Here is a 19,520-nt window from a genome sequence, read left to right on the forward strand (position 1 = left end):
ACTTCAAACCAAAATGGGACTTTAAACTTATTGTTATGAAATGTTGGTCAAGGAGCATGTTTTCGAAGAAAACGCTCGTTAGCTACTTTTCCACCAAGATTCTATATTTACATATCCTATATCTCTATAGATTTTATATTTACATATTCCTTCAAACAACCAATCAGCATCAGGTATCTTCCCTCCCTCCCGCCGCTGATACCATTACAACTGTACTCGGATTTTACTCCTTTTTAATGTTCGTTTACAACATTGCAATATTCATTTCATTTAACATAGCTGTCAATTTGCGATAAGGGGGGCGATTAATTTATTTGTCATAGTGCTATAGGAGATACTAAAGGGTTTAGGGGATACTAAAGGGTTCAGTGTTATTTTAGGGATTCAGTTTTTGTTTCCATTTCAATTTTCGATGATTGTTATCTGTAAGTTTTCTATGTTGTCACACCTCGTCTCCTCCCGATCCACTAGATTCATCATTCTGGGGCTCGTCTTTTAAGCCATCGCTTTGCCAGATAACAGAATAGCCAGGTTTAGTTGTACACTTGCATTTGAAGAATCTAAACTGGTACTCGCATCCGGGAACCTCGCTTGTGTCCCCCTCGTCATAGCTAACCGCCACCTTCTTTTGGCTACCATCTCCCCGATCCACCAACTTGTTGTCCACGCACGTTTTTCCATCGCACTTGCATCCTTTGAAGGCATGGTACTTGCAGTCCTTGTCATTGTTGCATCCTGGGTCACGCAGTAAACATTGGAAGATTGGATTACTTGAGGAAGAAAATGGTGCTAGGTTAAACTTTGTTGTTGTCGTGTCTTGAACAGTCTTTTTTTTACAGCCGAATGCCAGGAAACCCTTGAAAAACTGTTCCAGGTTTCGAACCTTCGCTTGATCATCGGTACCGTAGAACCTTGCACTCAACAATTCCCAGATTCCAGTGAAGCTGTACTGTACAGGTGTCGGCGTCTGTCTGCCTTCCTTCAGAAACTGCTCAACAAGGGCAGGGTCTCGTTTGTGCAGGAGCTTTGCTCTCGTTTCAGCCGTCCCACCGCGAACAACGACCTTGTCGTTCATATGTAACCTTGAAACCCTTTGTATATCTTCGCTGGTGATCCCGGAGCATGCACTTGCATTCAGGTTAGCCTTCATATACTTCAGAACCGTTGGGCCTTGAAACGCCAGGCAGGCTTTGATTCTGAAATCGTCTTCGGTGCGATGAGAGCCGGATCTTGAGAACGCGTAGCTGTAGATACTTGCTCCATACGTGACGCTTGTCACCATGTGACTACCGTAGGTCTTGATAAAGTGGCTGTAATCTTTCCACGACCAGGAATCTTCAGGGTTGCGGATTTCACTTGGAAGTTTCTTGAAGTCGTTCATGAACTTGTCCTTGAAGTCGACTTTATTCAGGCAATCCCTACTCAAAGCTTGGCTCATGCTGTGGTCACTCACGCGTAATACTGTTCCCTCCACAGACTCATTGGTAGCGGTCATACTATTCGTGACGGCATCTAAGGACGTCTTAAAGGTGAATGAACCCACCAACTCGGCATCAATCTTGACGGCAGAATTGAGAAAGTTGTACACCTGTCTTGTGTCTTCGAAGTGCACCGTGTCTCTTGTGCTTTGGCTCTTCCCTGACCACGTCTTGATACACTTATCTGGGAAAGCATTTGCGATATTCGCCCCATTTGGAGCAAGCTGTTTGGAAAGAAGGTCTTGATTTGGTAAGTTGAAGCCCTGCCCTAGCGGACCGACTTCTTTGACTACGGGCTTGGCCTCGGGATCTGCTTGGGCCAGACTGAACAGCAAGAGAACTCCAATAGTAAGCATTCTGTGTGAACGGAAGATGCCATTTCTTTAAATCACGCAATAAGGACAATGTTAAGCTAAGAATTAGACCAGAGAAGGTACAAAAAGATTATAAATTATAGATTATAATTATAAAGAAAAAAGACGTAAGAAGAAAAAAAAGAACTATAGGGAGAATATAGAACTATAGGGAGAAGATAGAACTATAAGGAGAAGATAGAACTATAGGGAGAAGATAGAACTATAGGGAGAAGATAGAACTATAGGGAGAAGATAGAACTATAGGGAGAAGATAGAACTATAGGGAGAAGGTAGAACTATAGGGAGAAGATAGAACTATAGGGAGAAGATAGAACTATAGGGAGAAGATAGAACTATAGGGAGAAGATAGAACTATAGGGAGGAGATAGAACTATAGGGAGAAGATAGAACTATAGGGAGAAGATAGAACTATAGGGAGAAGATAGAACTATAGGGAGAAGATAGAACTATAGGGAGAAGGTAGAACTATAAGGAGAAGGTAGAACTATAGGGAGAAGGTAGAACTATAGGGAGAAGGTAGAACTAGAGGGAGAAGATAGAACTATAGGGAGAAGGTAGAACTATAGGGAGAAGATAGAACTATAGGGAGAAGGTAGAACTAAGGGAGAAGATAGAACTATAGGGAGAAGGTAGAACTATAGGGAGAAAATAGAACTATAGGGAGAAGATAGAACTATAGGGAGAAGGTAGAACTATAGGGAGAAGATAGAACTATAGGGAGAAGGTAGAACTATAGGGAGAAGATAGAACTATAGGGAGAAGGTAGAACTATAGGGAGAAGATAGAACTATAGGGAGAAGCTAGAACTATAGGGAGAAGATAGAACTATAGGGAGAAGATAGAACTATAGGGAGAAGATAGAACTATAGGGAGAAGATAGAACTATAGGGAGAAAATAGAACTATAGGGAGAAGATAGAACTATAGGGAGAAGGTAGAACTATAGGGAGAAGATAAAACTATAGGGAGAAGGTAGAACTATAGGGAGAAGATAGAACTATAGGGAGAAGGTAGAACTAAGGGAGAAGATAGAACTATAGGGAGAAGATAAAACTATAGGGAGAAGATAGAACTATAGGGGGAAGGTAGAACTATAGGGAGAAGGTAGAACTATAGGGAGAAGATAAAACTATAGGGAGAAGATAGAACTATAGGGGGAAGGTAGAACTAGGGAGAAGATAGAACTATAGGGAGAAGATAGAACTATAGGGGGAAGGTAGAACTAGGGAGAAGATAGAACTATAGGGAGAAGATAGAACTATAGGGGGAAGGTAGAACTAGAGGGAGAAGATAGAACTATAGGGAGAAGATAGAACTATAGGGAGAAGATAGAACTATAGGGAGAAGATAGAACTATAGGGAGAAGATAGAACTATAGGGGGAAGGTAGAACTATAGGGAGAAGGTAGAACTAGAGGGAGAAGATAGAACTATAGGGAGAAGATAGAACTATAGGGAGAAGATAGAACTATAGGGAGAAGATAGAACTATAGGGAGAAGATAGAACTATAGGGAGAAGATAGAACTATAGGGAGAAGGTAGAACTATAGGGAGAAGGTAGAACTAGAGGGAGAAGATAGAACTATAGGGGGAAGGTAGAACTATAGGGAGAAGATAGAACTATAGGGAGAAGATAGAAGAAGAAAAAAGGAAGAAAAGGAGGAAGAGTGGAGAAGGAGACGCTGGGTACGCAGGCTAATTCGGGCAGAGCAGTTCCACAGCAGGGGTTCCAAGCATATTACACTTCATCTTCAAGTTCGGGATTCGAACAAATTTTTGTGAAAAGGGGGTCTAAGGAACAGGTTTTCCGGAGAAAACTTTTATGAAAGAAGCGTCACAAGAATAAAAGAAAATGGAGAAGGAGAAAAGGAGGAAGAAGAAGGAGTGGAGAGGGAGGAGGGAAAAAAATCATATGATTATACAAAAACATTTGCGCTTACCTCAAAGATGGTCAAGGGCGTTTAACCAAATCCCGAGATCTTACCCCAATCTTATAGCACAAAAAGAACACTTAAAAGATTAATGACATTTTTTTTGGGTTAGCTAATGAAATAGTGCCTGTGGTAACATATAAGTTTACGTTTTACTGTGAATTATTAAACGACTCCAATGAAGAATTCCAATTGTAAAGTAGACATGGATTAGAACCATAGGACACACTTGGAAGCCGTATAAAACACACATTTTCTGGCTCCCCGTGTTAAGTCACGATCATTCGTTAATTCTAGTTGTTAATATTCCTTACAAAGTCTGAGTCTAGAATTACAAAAGCATTGAGTTGTTTACTGTTAGTCTTTCAGATTCCGGGTTCTATTGGCTTACGGTTTATATTACTGGTTTTGTCTCGCGTATTGCGTTACATACTGGTAGAATCATATCTATTGGGTTCCGGGTTCTATTGGCTTACAGGTTATTAGTTGTCTCGCATATTGCGTTACATACTGGTAGAATCGTGTCCCATAGTCTATTAGCTTACACGAATATTTTACTAGTTTTGTCAAGAGGAGGATAAGAAGAAGGAGAAGGGAACGCTTCAAAGCGAAATCATCTGTCGACCTTGTTAACAAATCAATCTTTTTTCTGCGTTTGTCTGGTCGGCACGGCCGCTAAGTCGCTTTTGCTCTTTGCCGCGTGCTCCAAGTCCAAGTTAATCAGTGTACAAACAAGACACCTCCAAGCATAGACAAGACGCCTCGCCTCCTACTCGTTACATTCACGTTTTTATCAATTCTCCCATCATCCCCCGCGTGTCTGTAAAAACCTAGACAGACACGGGATATGCGTTTTATTGCTTGAGAACAAATCCCCCGTAAATGTAATAAACAATCAACCATAAATGTAAGAACATTTCGCCCATGTGCGTGTGTAATAAGTCATGTTAACCATAAATGTAATAACAAGTCTCCCATGAATAAAATAACTTATAGTTGTGACTAAGAGAGACAACATTAGACAACCAACATTGGCAAATGCCATGTGCCTGTCAAGGGAGGGGCAACGATATGGTACCTCAGCATGACGTCATCTAAGCATGCCTGTTTTTGCTGCAGAGAATCTTTAGTGCGTCATTCAAAGTGTTAGCGATAAAAAGTGATGGGATTACAGATTTGGACACTTGGGGCTGCACTATATGGACCCTGTGAACCTTGCGTGCTATTTTTTTTATCTTAGCTGTTGCCAAGTAACGAAATTTTTTATTGAAATAAATATAACTTTGAAAATAGAAGAGCCTTCGCTTTTTGGACTTATTATAGAGGTGACTGATTCCAAGGCGTGCTGGCATTTTTGAACCCCCTTCTCTCTAAATCCGCCGCTAATTTGATATGATAGGGCTATATAACTCCTATGGAAAGCCAAAATATTAACTTTTAGTTCTCAAATAGTTGATGATATTTTTTATGAGCAAGGGCAGTGAAGAAGCCTTAAGATAACCCACCCAAGGACAGCGAAGAAGACCTAGGATAATCCACACAAGGGCATGGAAGAAGACTTAAGAAAACCCACCCAAGGGCAGTGAAGACGACTTAGGAAAACCCACCCAAGGACAGTGAAAAAGACCTAGGATAACCCACCCAAGTGCAGTGAAGAAGACTTAAGATAACCCAACCAAGGGCAGTGAAGAAGACTTAACCGACCCAAGGGCAGTGAAGATGACTTAGGAAAACCCACTCAAGGGCAGTGAAGGAGACTTAAGATAACCCACCCAAGGGCAGATAAGACGACTTAGGAAAACCCACCCAAGGGCAGTGAAGAAGACTTAGGAAAACCCACCCAAGGGCAGTGAAGAAGACTTAAGATAACCCACCCAAGGGCAGTGAAGAAGACTTAAAATAATCCACCCAAGGGCAGTGAAGAAGACTTAAGATAACCCAACCAAGGGCAGTGAAGAAGACTTAACCGACCCAAGGGCAGTGAAGATGACTTAGGAAAACCCACTCAAGGGCAGTGAAGGAGACTTAAGATAACCCACCCAAGGGCAGATAAGACGACTTAGGAAAACCCACCCAAGGGCAGTGAAGAAGACTTAGGAAAACCCACCCAAGGGCAGTGAAGAAGACTTAAGATAACCCACCCAAGGGCAGTGAAGAAGACTTAAAATAATCCACCCAAGGGCAGTGAAAAAGACTTAAGATAACCCACCCAAGGGTAGTTAAGAAGAGTTAAGATACCCCACCCTAGGGTAATGAAGAAGACTCAGGATAACCCACCCAAGGGCAGTGAAAAAGACTTAAGATAACCCATCCAACGATAGTGAAGACGACTTAAGATAACCCACCAAAGGGCAGTGAAGAACACTTGAGATGACCCGACCAAGGGAAGTGAAGAGGCCTTAAGATAACCCACCCTAGGGCAGTCAAGAAGATTTGAGATCGCCCACCCTAAGGCAATGAAGAAGATTTGAAATAGCCCACCAAGGCAGTGAAGAAGCCTTAAGATAACCCATCAAAGGGCAGTGAAGAAGACTTGCGATAACCCACCCAAGGGCAGTGAAGAAGACTTGAGATAACCCATCCAAGGGTAGTCAAGAAGACTTGAGATTGAGACTTCAGACAATTTGGAAAAAAAGGAAACTTGTCGAAATCCTGACTCCTGGGACAACAAATTCTGTCAATGTAGGACAAAACTGCACACTCTGGGGCAAGAATAGACTTTCTCAAAATCTACTGACCAGCTTTTTAGAAGCAGATTTGGGATAACCCATCCAAGAGTAGTGAAGAACACTTGAGATAACCCACCCAATGGCGGTGAAGCAGATTTGGGATAACCCACCCAAGGGCAGTGAAGATGACTTAGGAAAACCCACCCAAGGATAGTGAAGAAGACTTAGGAAAACCCACCCAAGGGCAGTGAAGAAGACTTAAGATAACCCACCCAAGGGCAGTGAAGAAGACTTAAAATAATCCACCCAAGGGCAGATAAGACGACTTAGGAAAACCCACCCAAGGGCAGTGAAGAAGACGTAGGAAAACCCACCCAAGGGCAGTGAAGAAGACTTAAGATAACCCACCCAAGGGCAGTGAAGAAGACTTAAAATAATCCACCCAAGGGCAATGAAGAAGACTTAAGATAACCCACCCAAGGGTAGTTAAGAAGAGTTAAGATACCCCACCCTAGGGTAATGAAGAAGACTCAGGATAACCCACCCAAGGGCAGTGAAAAAGACTTAAGATAACCCATCCAACGATAGTGAAGACGACTTAAGATAACCCACCAAAGGGCAGTGAAGAACACTTGAGATGACCCGACCAAGGGAAGTGAAGAGGCCTTAAGATAACCCACCCTAGGGCAGTCAAGAAGATTTGAGATCGCCCACCCTAAGGCAATAAAGAGATTTGAAATAGCCCACCAAGGCAGTAAAGAAGCCTTAAGATAACCCATCAAAGGGTAGTGAAAAAGACTTAGGATAACCCACCCTAGTGCAGTGAAGAGGATATGAGATAACCGACCCAAGGGCGGTGAAGAACACTTGAGATAACCGACCTAATGGCGGTGAAGCAGATTTGGGATAACCCACCCAAGGGTAGTGAAGAATACTTGAGATAACCCATCCAAGGGTAGTGAAGAAGACTTGAGATAACCCACCCAAGGGCAGTGAAAACGACTTAAGATAATCCACCCTAGGGCAGTGAAGCAAATTTGGGATAACCCATCCAAGGGTAGTGAAGAAGACTTGAGATAACCCACCCAAGGGCAGTGAAGAATACTTGCGATAACCCACCCAAGGGCAGTGAAGAAGACTTGAGATAACCCATCCAAGGGTAGTGAAGAAGACTTGAGATTGAGACTTGAGACATTTTGGAAAAAAGGAAACTTGTCGAAATCCTGACTCCTGGGACAACAAATTCTGTCAATCTAGGACAAAACTGCACACTCTGGGGCAAGAATAGACTTTCTCAAAATCTACTGACCAGCTTTTTAGAAGCAGATTTGGGATAACCCCTCCAAGGGCAGTGAAGATGACTTAGGAAAACCCACCCAAGGATAGTGAAGAAGACTTAGGAAAAGCCACCCAAGGGCAGTGAAGAAGACTTAAGATAACCCACCCAAGGGCAGTGAAGAAGACTTAAAATAATCCACCCAAGGGCAGATAAGACGACTTAGGAAAACCCACCCAAGGGCAGTGAAGAAGACTTAGGAAAACCCACCCAAGGGCAGTGAAGAAGACTTAAGATAACCCACCCAAGGGCAGTGAAGAAGACTTAAAATAATCCACCCAAGGGCAGTGAAGAAGACTTAAGATAACCCACCCAAGGGTAGTTAAGAAGAGTTAAGATACCCCACCCTAGGGTAATGAAGAAGACTCAGGATAACCCACCCAAGGGCAGTGAAAAAGACTTAAGATAACCCATCCAACGATAGTGAAGACGACTTAAGATAACCCACCAAAGGGCAGTGAAGAACACTTGAGATGACCCGACCAAGGGAAGTGAAGAGGCCTTAAGATAACCCACCCTAGGGCAGTCAAGAAGATTTGAGATCGCCCACCCTAAGGCAATGAAAAAGATTTGAAATAGCCCACCAAGGCAGTAAAGAAGCCTTAAGATAACCCATCAAAGGGTAGTGAAAAAGACTTAGGATAACCCACCCTAGTGCAGTGAAGAGGATATGAGATAACCGACCCAAGGGCGGTGAAGAACACTTGAGATAACCGACCTAATGGCGGTGAAGCAGATTTGGGATAACCCACCCAAGGGTAGTGAAGAATACTTGAGATAACCCATCCAAGGGTAGTGAAGAAGACTTGAGATAACCCACCCAAGGGCAGTGAAAACGACTTAAGATAATCCACCCTAGGGCAGTGAAGCAAATTTGGGATAACCCATCCAAGGGTAGTGAAGAAGACTTGAGATAACCCACCCAAGGGCAGTGAAGGAGACTTGCGATAACCCACCCAAGGGCAGTGAAGAAGACTTGAGATAACCCATCCAAGGGTAGTGAAGAAGACTTGAGATTGAGACTTGAGACATTTTGGAAAAAAGGAAACTTGTCGAAATCCTGACTCCTGGGACAACAAATTCTGTCAATGTAGGACAAAACTGCACACTCTGGGGCAAGAATAGACTTTCTCAAAATCTACTGACCAGCTTTTTAGAAGCAGATTTGGGATAACCCATCCAAGGGTAGTGAAGATGACTTAGGAAAACCCACCCAAGGATAGTGAAGAAGACTTAGGAAAAGCCACCCAAGGGCAGTGAAGAAGACTTAAGATAACCCACCCAAGGGCAGTGAAGAAGACTTAAAATAATCCACCCAAGGGCAGATAAGACGACTTAGGAAAACCCACCCAAGGGCAGTGAAGAAGACTTAGGAAAACCCACGCAAGGGCAGTGAAGAAGACTTAAGATAACCCACCCAAGGGCAGTGAAGAAGACTTAAAATAATCCACCCAAGGGCAGTGAAGAAGACTTAAGATAACCCACCCAAGGGTAGTTAAGAAGAGTTAAGATACCCCACCCTAGGGTAATGAAGAAGACTCAGGATAACCCACCCAAGGGCAGTGGAAAAGACTTAAGATAACCCATCCAACGATAGTGAAGACGACTTAAGATAACCCACCAAAGGGCAGTGAAGAACACTTGAGATGACCCGACCAAGGGAAGTGAAGAGGCCTTAAGATAACCCACCCTAGGGCAGTCAAGAAGATTTGAGATCGCCCACCCTAAGGCAATGAAGAAGATTTGAAATAGCCCACCAAGGCAGTGAAGAAGCCTTAAGATAACCCATCAAAGGGTAGTGAAAAAAACTTAGGATAACCCACCCTAGTGCAGTGAAGAGGATATGAGATAACCGACCCAAGGGCGGTGAAGAACACTTGAGATAACCGACCCAATGGCGGTGAAGCAGATTTGGGATAACCCACCCAAGGGTAGTGAAGAATACTTGAGATATCCCATCCAAGGGTAGTGAAGAAGACTTGAGATAACCCACCCAAGGGCAGTGAAAACGACTTAAGATAATCCACCCTAGGGCAGTGAAGCAAATTTGGGATAACCCATCCAAGGGTAGTGAAGAAGACTCGAGATAACCCACCCAAGGGCAGTGAAGAATACTTGAGATAACCCACCCAAGGGCAGTGAAGAAGAATTGAGATAACCCACCCAAGGGCAGTAAAGAAGACTTGAGATAACCCATCCAAGGGTAGTGAAGAAGACTTGAGAATGAGACTTGAGACATTTTGGAAAAAAAGGAAGCTTGTCGAAATCCTGACTCCTGGGACAACAAATTCTGTCAATCTAAGACAAAACTGCACACTCTGGGGTAAGAATAGACTTTCTCAAAGTCTACTGACCAGCTTTTTAGAAGCAGATTTGGGATAACCCATCCAAGAGTAGTGAAGAACACTTGAGATAACCCACCCAATGGCGGTGAAGCAGATTTGAGATAACCCACCCAAGGGCTGTGAAGAACACTTGAGATAACCCATCCAAAGGGTAGTGAAGAAGACTTGAGATAACCCACCAAAGGGCAGTGAAGACGACTTAAGATAACCCACCCAAGGGCAGTAAAGATGACTTAGGAAAACCCATCCAAGGATAGTGAAGACGACTTAAGATAACCCACCCTAGGGCAGTGAAAAAGACTTAAGAAGGCCGTTCTTCTTTCTGGTAAATTTCGTTCTTGCAGAACGTTTTTCTGTTTTGGCTGCTTCTGCCATCTATGTATCTTTTATCTTCGACTTCAAGTCTTCAGCATCACTTCGATTTCGAATGTATCGCTAAGCACGGGTTTTACATCAACGCCTTAAACATTTTAACCAAACTTGTAGTTTATTACAATTGATGATTCAAGTAGGTTGATAAGTTCAAAATCTGTTAAGATATAGTACAATTACATTCTATATTTGGAAATCATAAAATAAGTATAGTTACCGTTGGCGTCTTAGTTGTTTTCCGCGCTTAGGATAATGTTCTTGTGGTTGTAATTAATTATAAGTTGTTACGTCACTAATGAAAATTCATATTAAAAGTTGCGTCATTCATTTCGTGCAGAACGAAACATATACTCAGAGTGTGAAAAGGCTCAGGGTGTGTCAAGGCTCATATACTCAAGGTGTGTGAAGGCTCATATACTCAAGGTGTGTGAAGGCTCATATACTCAAGGTGTGTGAAGGCTCATATACTCAAGGTGTGTAAAGGCTTATATACTCAAGGTGTGTGAAGGCTTATATACTCAGGGGGTGTCAAGGCTCATATACTCGGGGTGTGTCAAGGCTCATATACTCGGGGGGTGTCAAGGCTCATATACTCGGGGGGTGTCAAGGCTCATATACTCGGGGGGTGTCAAGGCTCATATAATCGGGGTGTGTCAAGGCTCATATACTCGGGGGGTGTCAAGGCTCATATACTCGGGGGGTGTCAAGGCTCATATACTCGGGGTGTGTCAAGGCTCATATACTCGGGGTGTGTCAAGGCTCATATACTCCAGGTGTGTCAAGGCTCATATACTCCAGGTGTGTCAAGGCTCATATACTCCAGGTGTGTCAAGGCTCATATACTCAAGGTGTGTCAAGGCTCATATACTCAAGGTGTGTCAAGGCTCATATACTCGGGGTGTGTCAAGGCTCATATACTCAAGGTGTGTCAAGGCTCATATACTCAAGGTGTGTCAAGGCTCATATACTCAAGGTGTGTCAAGGCTCATATACTCAAGGTGTTTCGAGGCTCATATACTCGGGGTGTGTCAAGGCTCATATACTCAAGGTGTGTCAAGGCTCATATACTCAAAGTGTGTCAAGGCTCATATACTCAAAGTGTGTCAAGGCTCATATACTCAAGGTGTGTGAAGGCTCATATACTCAGGGTGTGTAAAAGCTCATACTCTGGGTGTGTCAAGGCTCATATACTCAGGGTGTGTTAAGCCTAATATACTCGGTGTGTAAAGGCTTATATACTCAGGGTGTGTCAAGGCTCATATACTCAGGGTGTGTTAAGGCTTATATACTCAGGGTGTGTCAAGGCTTATATACTCAGGGTGTGTGAAGGCTCATATACTAATGATACGAGTGAGAAATAAGGTGAAACGCTAAAACCCATTTCTTACTCTTGCATTAAGACACAAACACTGGAAGGTTACCATCACCAGGGAAGCTATCATGCATGGTGCCGTGGTTTCTCACAAGATGTAAAGGTCCCGCTCTTATACATCTCCCAACTGTTCTTCAGTCCCGTTTGCCGCCGGCTCAGGGAATGTTTGAGAATTTCTTTACCATACCTTGAACGTGCATACATAGCTTGTACATAGCTTGTACGATATAGTGAGGGGGGGACCAGGGAGTTTCAGTGAAACGGCCTGGGAGGCGCGGATCGCCCCTCCGGGCCTCCCAGCCCCGTCTCTATATATCAGGCAGATAATGCTTCACGTACGTGAAGGCCAAAACGGTTTCACGTACATAAACAATCGGCAGAAGCTAATGTAGGCCAAATAGATTTCGCGTACATGAATAATTAATTAGGGCTGCAGGTGTTTCGCGTGCATGAATAATTAATTAGGGCTGCAGGTGTTTCGCGTGCATGAATAATTAATTAGGCGTTGGACTTGCAATTAGACATCCGTCTGTCCTGTGGTATACCGAGCGTTCGAAGGATGAAGTGCGGAAAAGATTACTGCGGGTGGCTAAAGATCGGCCACGCAAACACGTGCGGCCGGAGGTGCATGGACACCTACTGCAAGGTGCACCTCCAAAGGCTCCGTAAGGGCAGCCCCCTCCCCGTGCCGTGTAGGGTCTGCGGCATAGGGACTCAGTCGGAGACGCGGCTGTGCCGCCCCTTCGGAGCGAATCGTAAAGGGCAGAAGATGCGTGGCATCGAGAGGCGCGCTCGGAAATGGTTCGCACTCGTCCTGTCTGACATCGCAGCCCGCGGTGCGGTCAATTAGTGACTGGGTGGCGCAGGGCATACCCAAACTCTCAGTTAGAGACTGGGTGGCTCAAGGTGTGCCCAAACATGGACGCCCACATAGAGGAGATTCTCGATAGCATGCGTGACAAAGAGGCGCCCGCCGTACTGGCAGGGCTGGTCCAGAACATCCTGGACGAGGACATCCCCGACGATGTCAAACACAGGCTGCTTAAGCCGCTCGTACCGGAGAAGGTGTGGACGGAGGAGGTCTGGCGCGAGTTCGTCCCTCTGCTGCCGGGACGGCGGCAAGAGGGCCCAGAGAGCTTAGACCCCGAGAAGTATTACTCTCTCTTCGTCGGCGGCGCCCATCGTCGGTTCCCAAGCGTGGATGCCACTCTACGGGGCCAAGACATAAGCGCCAGTGTTTACCAGGAGGTTTTTACAGGTGTCATTGCTCTAAAGCCGGTTGTGCGGGGGCCTGATATTAATGACGACGGCTCGGTGTGGTGGGTCTCTGTGGGCGAACGCAGTGCTTCCGCTGGTGCTCGAGATGGTAGACCCCGACCGGCGTTACAGACTCTTCACGGTAGTTGGTAAGGCCCCCGCGGAGCCATTGTCGCCAATCACAGAGGAGGAAGGGCGCTCGGAGCACAAGATCGGTGGGTCGTTAGTCAAAAGGGGGGCCAAATCGCAGTCGGCGCCCTGGAAGGCATCGATGCGGGTATTTGGGAGAAAGGGCGAGAGTACTTCGTCTACGTGAGATACGAGCTTCGCCCTTTACCTGAGCAAAATGGTGAGCCTGGGCCAATGTTTGTGCGAGAGGGGAGTGACGCCTTCGTTAACTGTGTTGTGAGCTACGTTGCCGACTTCTTGAGGAACCGCGGCACCTCGCGCTCCCTTGGTCTAACCAAGACACGAGGCAAGATCCTCGAGCGATTCGACAAGAAGCTGGCCACTACGGGATGCAACAAAGAAGACCGCTTTGAGATGGAAAAGAAGCTCGGGATAAAGCTGGTAGCCGTGGACGCCCTGGGCAACGTCCTGTGGGACTCGGGGAAGTACGAGAAGGGGTACACACAAATCCGCATCCCTTGCCACAATAACCACGCCTGGGCGGAGCTTCCGACTGAACCACCTGCGATCGCGAGCATCCACGGCCTAGACTTCGAGGCTGAGAGGGAGCTTCGTTCGTTATGTCAGGGAGAGGCAGCGCCTGGCGCTACCAGTGCCGCCGCAAGAACGCACGAGGCGAAGGTGCGAGAGGTGCTCATCCGCTTTATAAACAGGGCGATCCCCAGAAGCAGGCTGTGTGGGAGTGTTATAGTCACGCACGAAGGCAAACTGTACCGATCGGGACAAGACGGATAGGCTATCGACAGGGCGTTTACAGACGAGACTGGACATGATCCTCAATGGCTCCCTGATGATCACCCAGCCTACCAAGAGTACACCAGAGCTACGCACTCGATGGGCGGCGCAATAGGGTATCGCTTCAAGAAGTGGACCCAAAGAGAAAACATCAGGCCAACGCCTCTTAAATACAGGGACGTCTGGCGAGCGGCGCAGGTTGAGTCCAAAGTGTGGAATAGCAAGGAAAACTTAGGGGCGCAGCCTCATGTGCACATCGACATGCGTGCGGCGTACCTAGGATGCGAGGACAGTATCGTCGGCGGCGCCTCGGACGCCATTGATCTGGTACGGCTTCCCTACGAACGTGTATCGTATCGCGGATGTTGCGGGACGGCCATTGAGCGAGGTTCTTCAACTGACCGGGGCCATTCAGTTGACCGAGTGGGAGTTCTCTGAGGCCTGCCACCCCTACTTTTCCGGGAGGGTAGGGCAGCACTTGGAACAAAACGAGGGCTGGATCACCACGCCAGAGCTCAAGGACCTGCTAGACTCGGGTGACCTCGCCATGGCCGCGGCGAGGGAGGTGTTGTATAGCTTCGGAAAAAAAGGACTCCATCAAGTTCCCCCACTTCGGCCCCGGCGGCGAAGATTCGCAGGGTCGAGATCTCGCTGTCCGTTTCGTAGGCAAGTGCGCTCGCCATGGCGACGAGTCCTCGATCGTAGTCCGCGACCGTGAAGAAGCCGCGTATCTGACGAACCTCCTTGCGGGCACCGACCACTTACTTAACTTCGAGCATGCCGACGGGGCTCATCTGATCCAATACAAAGACGGAGTCCGGCGCTCACAATGGTACCATATCAGGGCCTTCGTCTTGGCGTACACAAACATAGCGTTGCGACGCATGTTGAGGCGGTTCCCTCGCGAAGACGTCCTCCAAGTGTGCACAGATGCCATATACGCAAAGGTGGTGCCCAGTGGTGTGAAGCTCGTGGAGCGAAATCCGAGGTATGGAGAGTGGCGCCACAAGAGGCCTGGGTACGAGTGGCGGCCCGAAGCGGCTTGGGGTCCGAAGAGGTCGGGGTGCTTGGCTAGGGAGCCAAGCACTGCGCCGAGTCTGCCGTGCGATCTGGTGGCCGCAACCTCTGCGAGGATGTATCTAGCCGGCTTGCCGACCATTTCTCTCGACTTCCCCGAGGCTACGAGAATCGCTAGTTTCTCCCTCGCGTCTGCTATCTCAGTTTGCTCACCTCCGGTTGCCGTCCCGGCAGGATGCGTCGAGCAGTCCAACGACTCGACGGCCGGGAGGCCTGCGGCGTCCCCTCAAGAAGACTCTCAAAGTATTCGTCGCTCATCATGCCGTGGCTAAGGTGCATATACGTTATGCCCCAGGCCGGTGGTTACCGTTCAACTAGGGCGATGGTATAAGGGTGACGCAAGCAAAACTCTAACTTCGAGAACTTTTTCGTCTTGAGTACCTTCATGTACTCTTTCATCTTCTCTTCTGAGAGCTCCGCGCCGTAGTCATGCAGGATAGCTTTCATGTCCGCCTTGCTCGGGGTATAGGAGACCACCAGGGCCGCGATGTTCTCGCGGAACGGCTTCGTGATGCTGGTGAGCTGCTGCGTGATCACCCACACGCTGATACCCACGTGGCGCGCGCTGAACGCCAAGTTGACGAGCTGGTCAGAGCGCCTCTTTACGTCTTTCCTGGCCGCACAGTCGTCGAGTATGATTAGCGTATTAGTGCCTTCGAAGAGAGCGGAGACAAACCTCAGCAGTATGTCGATCCGACCCGCCTCAGGTGCGATGACAAACAGACGATTGTCGCCCTCGCCGAAGCCATCGTATGTTTTGTTGTAGACAAAGGTAGGGCACATGAGTACGATGTAGTCAAACTTGCCCCGGAAAGGGCCACGCAGCCGGTCGACTACGAATTGGGTCTTCCCGCATGACGTCGGGCCCATGATGAGAGTGTTAAATGGGACGTTTTTCGGGTCCAAACCGCTCCGGCGTATGTGCTCAGTATTGTATGGACTCTAGCTGTCCGTTCATAAGGTTCATTTGGGTGTCGGCCACCACAAACACGTGACAGTTTACGTTACCCGAGCCGCTTGCCGTGCGTTTTATCTCGAGGTGCACACCGTCGCGGGTATTGACCAATCGGAGACCACCCCCATGGATAGCAGTGTCGTCCGTCGTTCGAAGGTCGATCCACAGAGCAAACTTGTTATCGCCATAGAACGACTCGGGGCCGATTGCCGGGGCGACGGGCGCTCCGCTGTGCCCCCCCGGGGAGGGGCGGACGAACCGCCTTTTCGCCTCCCTCCAGAAATCCGTGGGGCGCAGGCCCTGGCTGAAGACTTTGTTTGGCATGCCGTCGATTGTAACGCGAACGCTCTTGATGTCGGGGTACACGAACTTCTCAGAGTCGCGAGCCCCTGCCGTGTATGGCTCCACAAAGAGGAGTAACAGACCACTCATAGACCTTCGCGGCAGGTTGACACTCACACGTTGATTATGCTGTCTATCCCTTTGCTAATCACGAAGGTCTTGTGGAGGTTCACTTGCTCGTAGAAGAACGTTGTGCCGTTTTGGTAGGCGGCGGATGCAGACCGGGCGAGGTTGTCGTCCCTCAGGCTTTCGTACTCCAGCTCTAGATTTTTGATGCCATAGGATAATTTGGTGGCATCGATTCCGACTACTACCTGGTCAACCGCTGCGAACGTGATCTCGAAGAGCAGCGCCTCGGAGAGCGCGCCGTGGTCCGTCAGCAGAGAATGGTCTAGCGGGATGTTGTACCTCGCCCCGTGGGCGGAGTTTAGAGCGACCTCCTTGGCGTTACTGGTCGCTTTATCGCCAGCCTTGGAGCGAAGCTTGCGCGTGTTTTCTGACTGTATGCCCTGCTCCAGGCGGTCCTCTCTCTCGACCTTGGACAGGTAAAGCTCCTCGTACGTCTTGGAGACGTCGTAGCGATTGGTGTCCTGGAGCGTTTCTCCTGCAAACGTGATTTTCAGGCGGCTCACGAGATTTCGGCCGACGTTGTTCACGACGGTATTATTCGCATGGCTGAGACGGAGAGATGGAGACCGACCCTCAAGGAGCCAGGCACGAGCGTGACGCCTTCCGATAGCTTTGGGACCGCCACATATAGCGTCTCGCCTGGGGAGGCCGTCGACGGGTTGAGAGTGACCCGGTGAACAGTTCTCTCGGCTTTCAACCCCAGAGGAATTCTGGGTGTTCGTTGGGGGTCAAGTTTATCGCTGACTGACATCGTATGTGTGTACACACATGTACTATATACACATAAAGTACGAAGTCGCGTGGCTATGGTGCGGACTGTTAGACCTCAAAAACGGAGGTTGGACTAAACCAAGACGGCTGTTTAACGAGGACGGGGGCGTCCGACAGGACGTTGCAAAGCTGAGTGGCTTCAAGCTGGCGATGGGGCCCGTGGCAGAGGTAGACGCGGTCATCCAGGAGAACACAGAACGAGTCCAAGAGCTGCAAGGGGTGGTAGCCGCAGACAGGGAGACCATCGACGACCCTAACACGTCTTAGAGTCGCCGCCAAGAGGCCCGTGAGCGCAACGAGGAGAGGCTGTCCGAGATTGACGAAGTAGAACGCGAAAACCGAGAGCTCGAGAACCAAAAGCCGCTAAGAGAGAGCATCAAAGCCATCTTCAAAAAGTACATCTTTACCGTCACCGCTATCGGGTTGGCCGTAGCGACGACGATCGCGGCCATTGTGACGTCGCTCGGCAAGTCGCTCTCCTCCGTGGCCAGAGGGGTCGGTAACGGGCTTAAGGCCATCGGGAAAATCTGGGCGAGCTTCTCCCGGGCTAGTAGGCAGCATCGCGAACTTCGTGTTTAAGACTGCAGGGGAAGCGGTGAAATTCCTTGGCGAAAATGCGTGGCTGCTCATTCTAGCCGTAGCCGCGTTCTTGGTTCGTCGAATGCAAAGCAGTCATCGGAACAAGTAATACGCCGCGGCCACCGCGAGTGCCGACAACCCCGCCTTGAGGGCGGTGTGGTCACTCTTTTCTCCCGACATGCTATGCGCAGCGGGAGCAGGGGCCGCGCCCTCTGCGTGCGCTTTCGCAGGGGCGCCCACCGGCCATGTTATGAGCACCGACTGGCTTTGTCTCGGTGTTGATCGCGTTTGCGCCGAGCGTCATGGAGTCCGTGGCTTTCTGCAGCTTATTGTTGTAGCCCACGACGCTTTGCGTGTTTATCACCAGATCTCTCGGCATCAGCCACACTCCTGGTGCAACCGCAAGACTCAGTCTCACCTTGGCCTCCTGCACGGCTAACTGGTACCTTTGCACGCTTTGAGCGATGTCGTTTTCTATGATCGCGTCTTCGAGCAGCTCCGTGAACTCCGCCTGCGCCTCCATGGCCGGCCCACCGGCCCCTGCGATGGAGGAACGGACGTTTACCTGCGCGCCAAGCACTGTGTAGACGAACGCCTCGACCGAGCGATCGAGTCTCCCTAGCCCTGCTTTTGTCAGCCCCTCACCTTTGGGAGGCGCAAACCAGCTATATTTCACGCCCCCGTGGTCGTCGTTGCGTATGTAACCCACCTGCTTCCCACTATTGTACGTCCCACCTTCGTCGCTAAACAGATTGAGGTGGCTCGGGTACTCGTCCGCCGCCGTGTCGTAGCCACGGATCACGTGCACGTTGCGATACCCCTCCCCCGGGTAGAACACAAACACATCGCCTAGCCCGTGGTTCCGCCCGCCTTTCCATCGGAAGTCCGGCTTACGCGGCAAACCGAACTCTATACATAGACGCTCGAAAGCGGCCTTCTTGTAGGGGTTACCTTTTTGCGTGAACGGGCTGTCGCCAGGCAGGGGGACGCCGAGCTCGTAGAGTATCCTCCGGGTGGTAAAGTAGACGTGAAACCTTAGAAATCCCCTGATGACAGAGGGGAGCGCGGCGAAAGTGGGGTCAGTTAGGGACACCCCCCTCCGGCGGTTGCGCACCAGACCGCAAAGTTGAGTTGCTGTGGCCAGTACCCATAGGAAGGCTCCGATAGCCACCGGAGAGACTCCTTGGCGGACTTGTGCGTGATTACCGTCTCTTTGAATATGTCTCGGACCCTAGTCGTGAATGATTTGTCCTCAGCCACGTGTATCTCCAGCTGCGTGAGTAGTGGGGTGATGTCTGAGGCCGTGCCCTCCACGGGGGTCGCGGGTACGGCGTAGAGCAGCTTTTGCGCGAGGGTCAGAGACCTAGGGAAACCTAGGGAAACCGGTTTTTTGACTTGTTCGGCTATAGCGTGTTTGATATGCTCGGCTATAGAGGCTCCCGCCGCAACTGCCGCCTTCTTCGTCTCCTCCTTCCTCCGGGGAGCCTCGTTCAGCATCTGCCAGCCCAATCCATGCTCAGCCCTATTAAACACGAAGGCGGGCTGTTCAACACAATGGTGGTCCTACATGCTGTGTTCACCGGAGGCGAACTGACGCTCTTCTTCGAG

At 48.7% G+C, this 19,520-nt stretch overlaps 1 protein-coding gene across 1 annotated transcript; it reads right to left on the bottom strand.

The window, feature by feature from the left end:
* Positions 1-216: 216 nt before the first annotated feature.
* On the bottom strand, positions 217-3,861 carry LOC5513164 (DELTA-alicitoxin-Pse2b). The gene is made up of 2 exons (XM_001633400.3): positions 3,794-3,861; positions 217-1,835 (listed from the first exon to the last, which is right to left on the bottom strand). The coding sequence occupies exon 2, from the start codon at positions 1,832-1,834 to the stop codon at positions 443-445; it is 1,392 nt and encodes a 463-aa protein (XP_001633450.1). The 5' UTR covers position 1,835; positions 3,794-3,861; the 3' UTR covers positions 217-442.
* Positions 3,862-19,520: the final 15,659 nt, after the last annotated feature.

The sequence above is a fragment of the Nematostella vectensis genome, chromosome 2, assembly GCF_932526225.1.
Source record: "Nematostella vectensis chromosome 2, jaNemVect1.1, whole genome shotgun sequence".
Classification (NCBI taxonomy): domain Eukaryota; kingdom Metazoa; phylum Cnidaria; class Anthozoa; order Actiniaria; family Edwardsiidae; genus Nematostella; species Nematostella vectensis.

Excerpts from the sequence above, each read along its gene's own strand:
- LOC5513164 (XM_001633400.3), bottom strand. The coding sequence starts at position 1,834 with ATGCTTACTATTGGAGTTCTCTTGCTGTTCAGTCTGGCCCAAGCAGAT.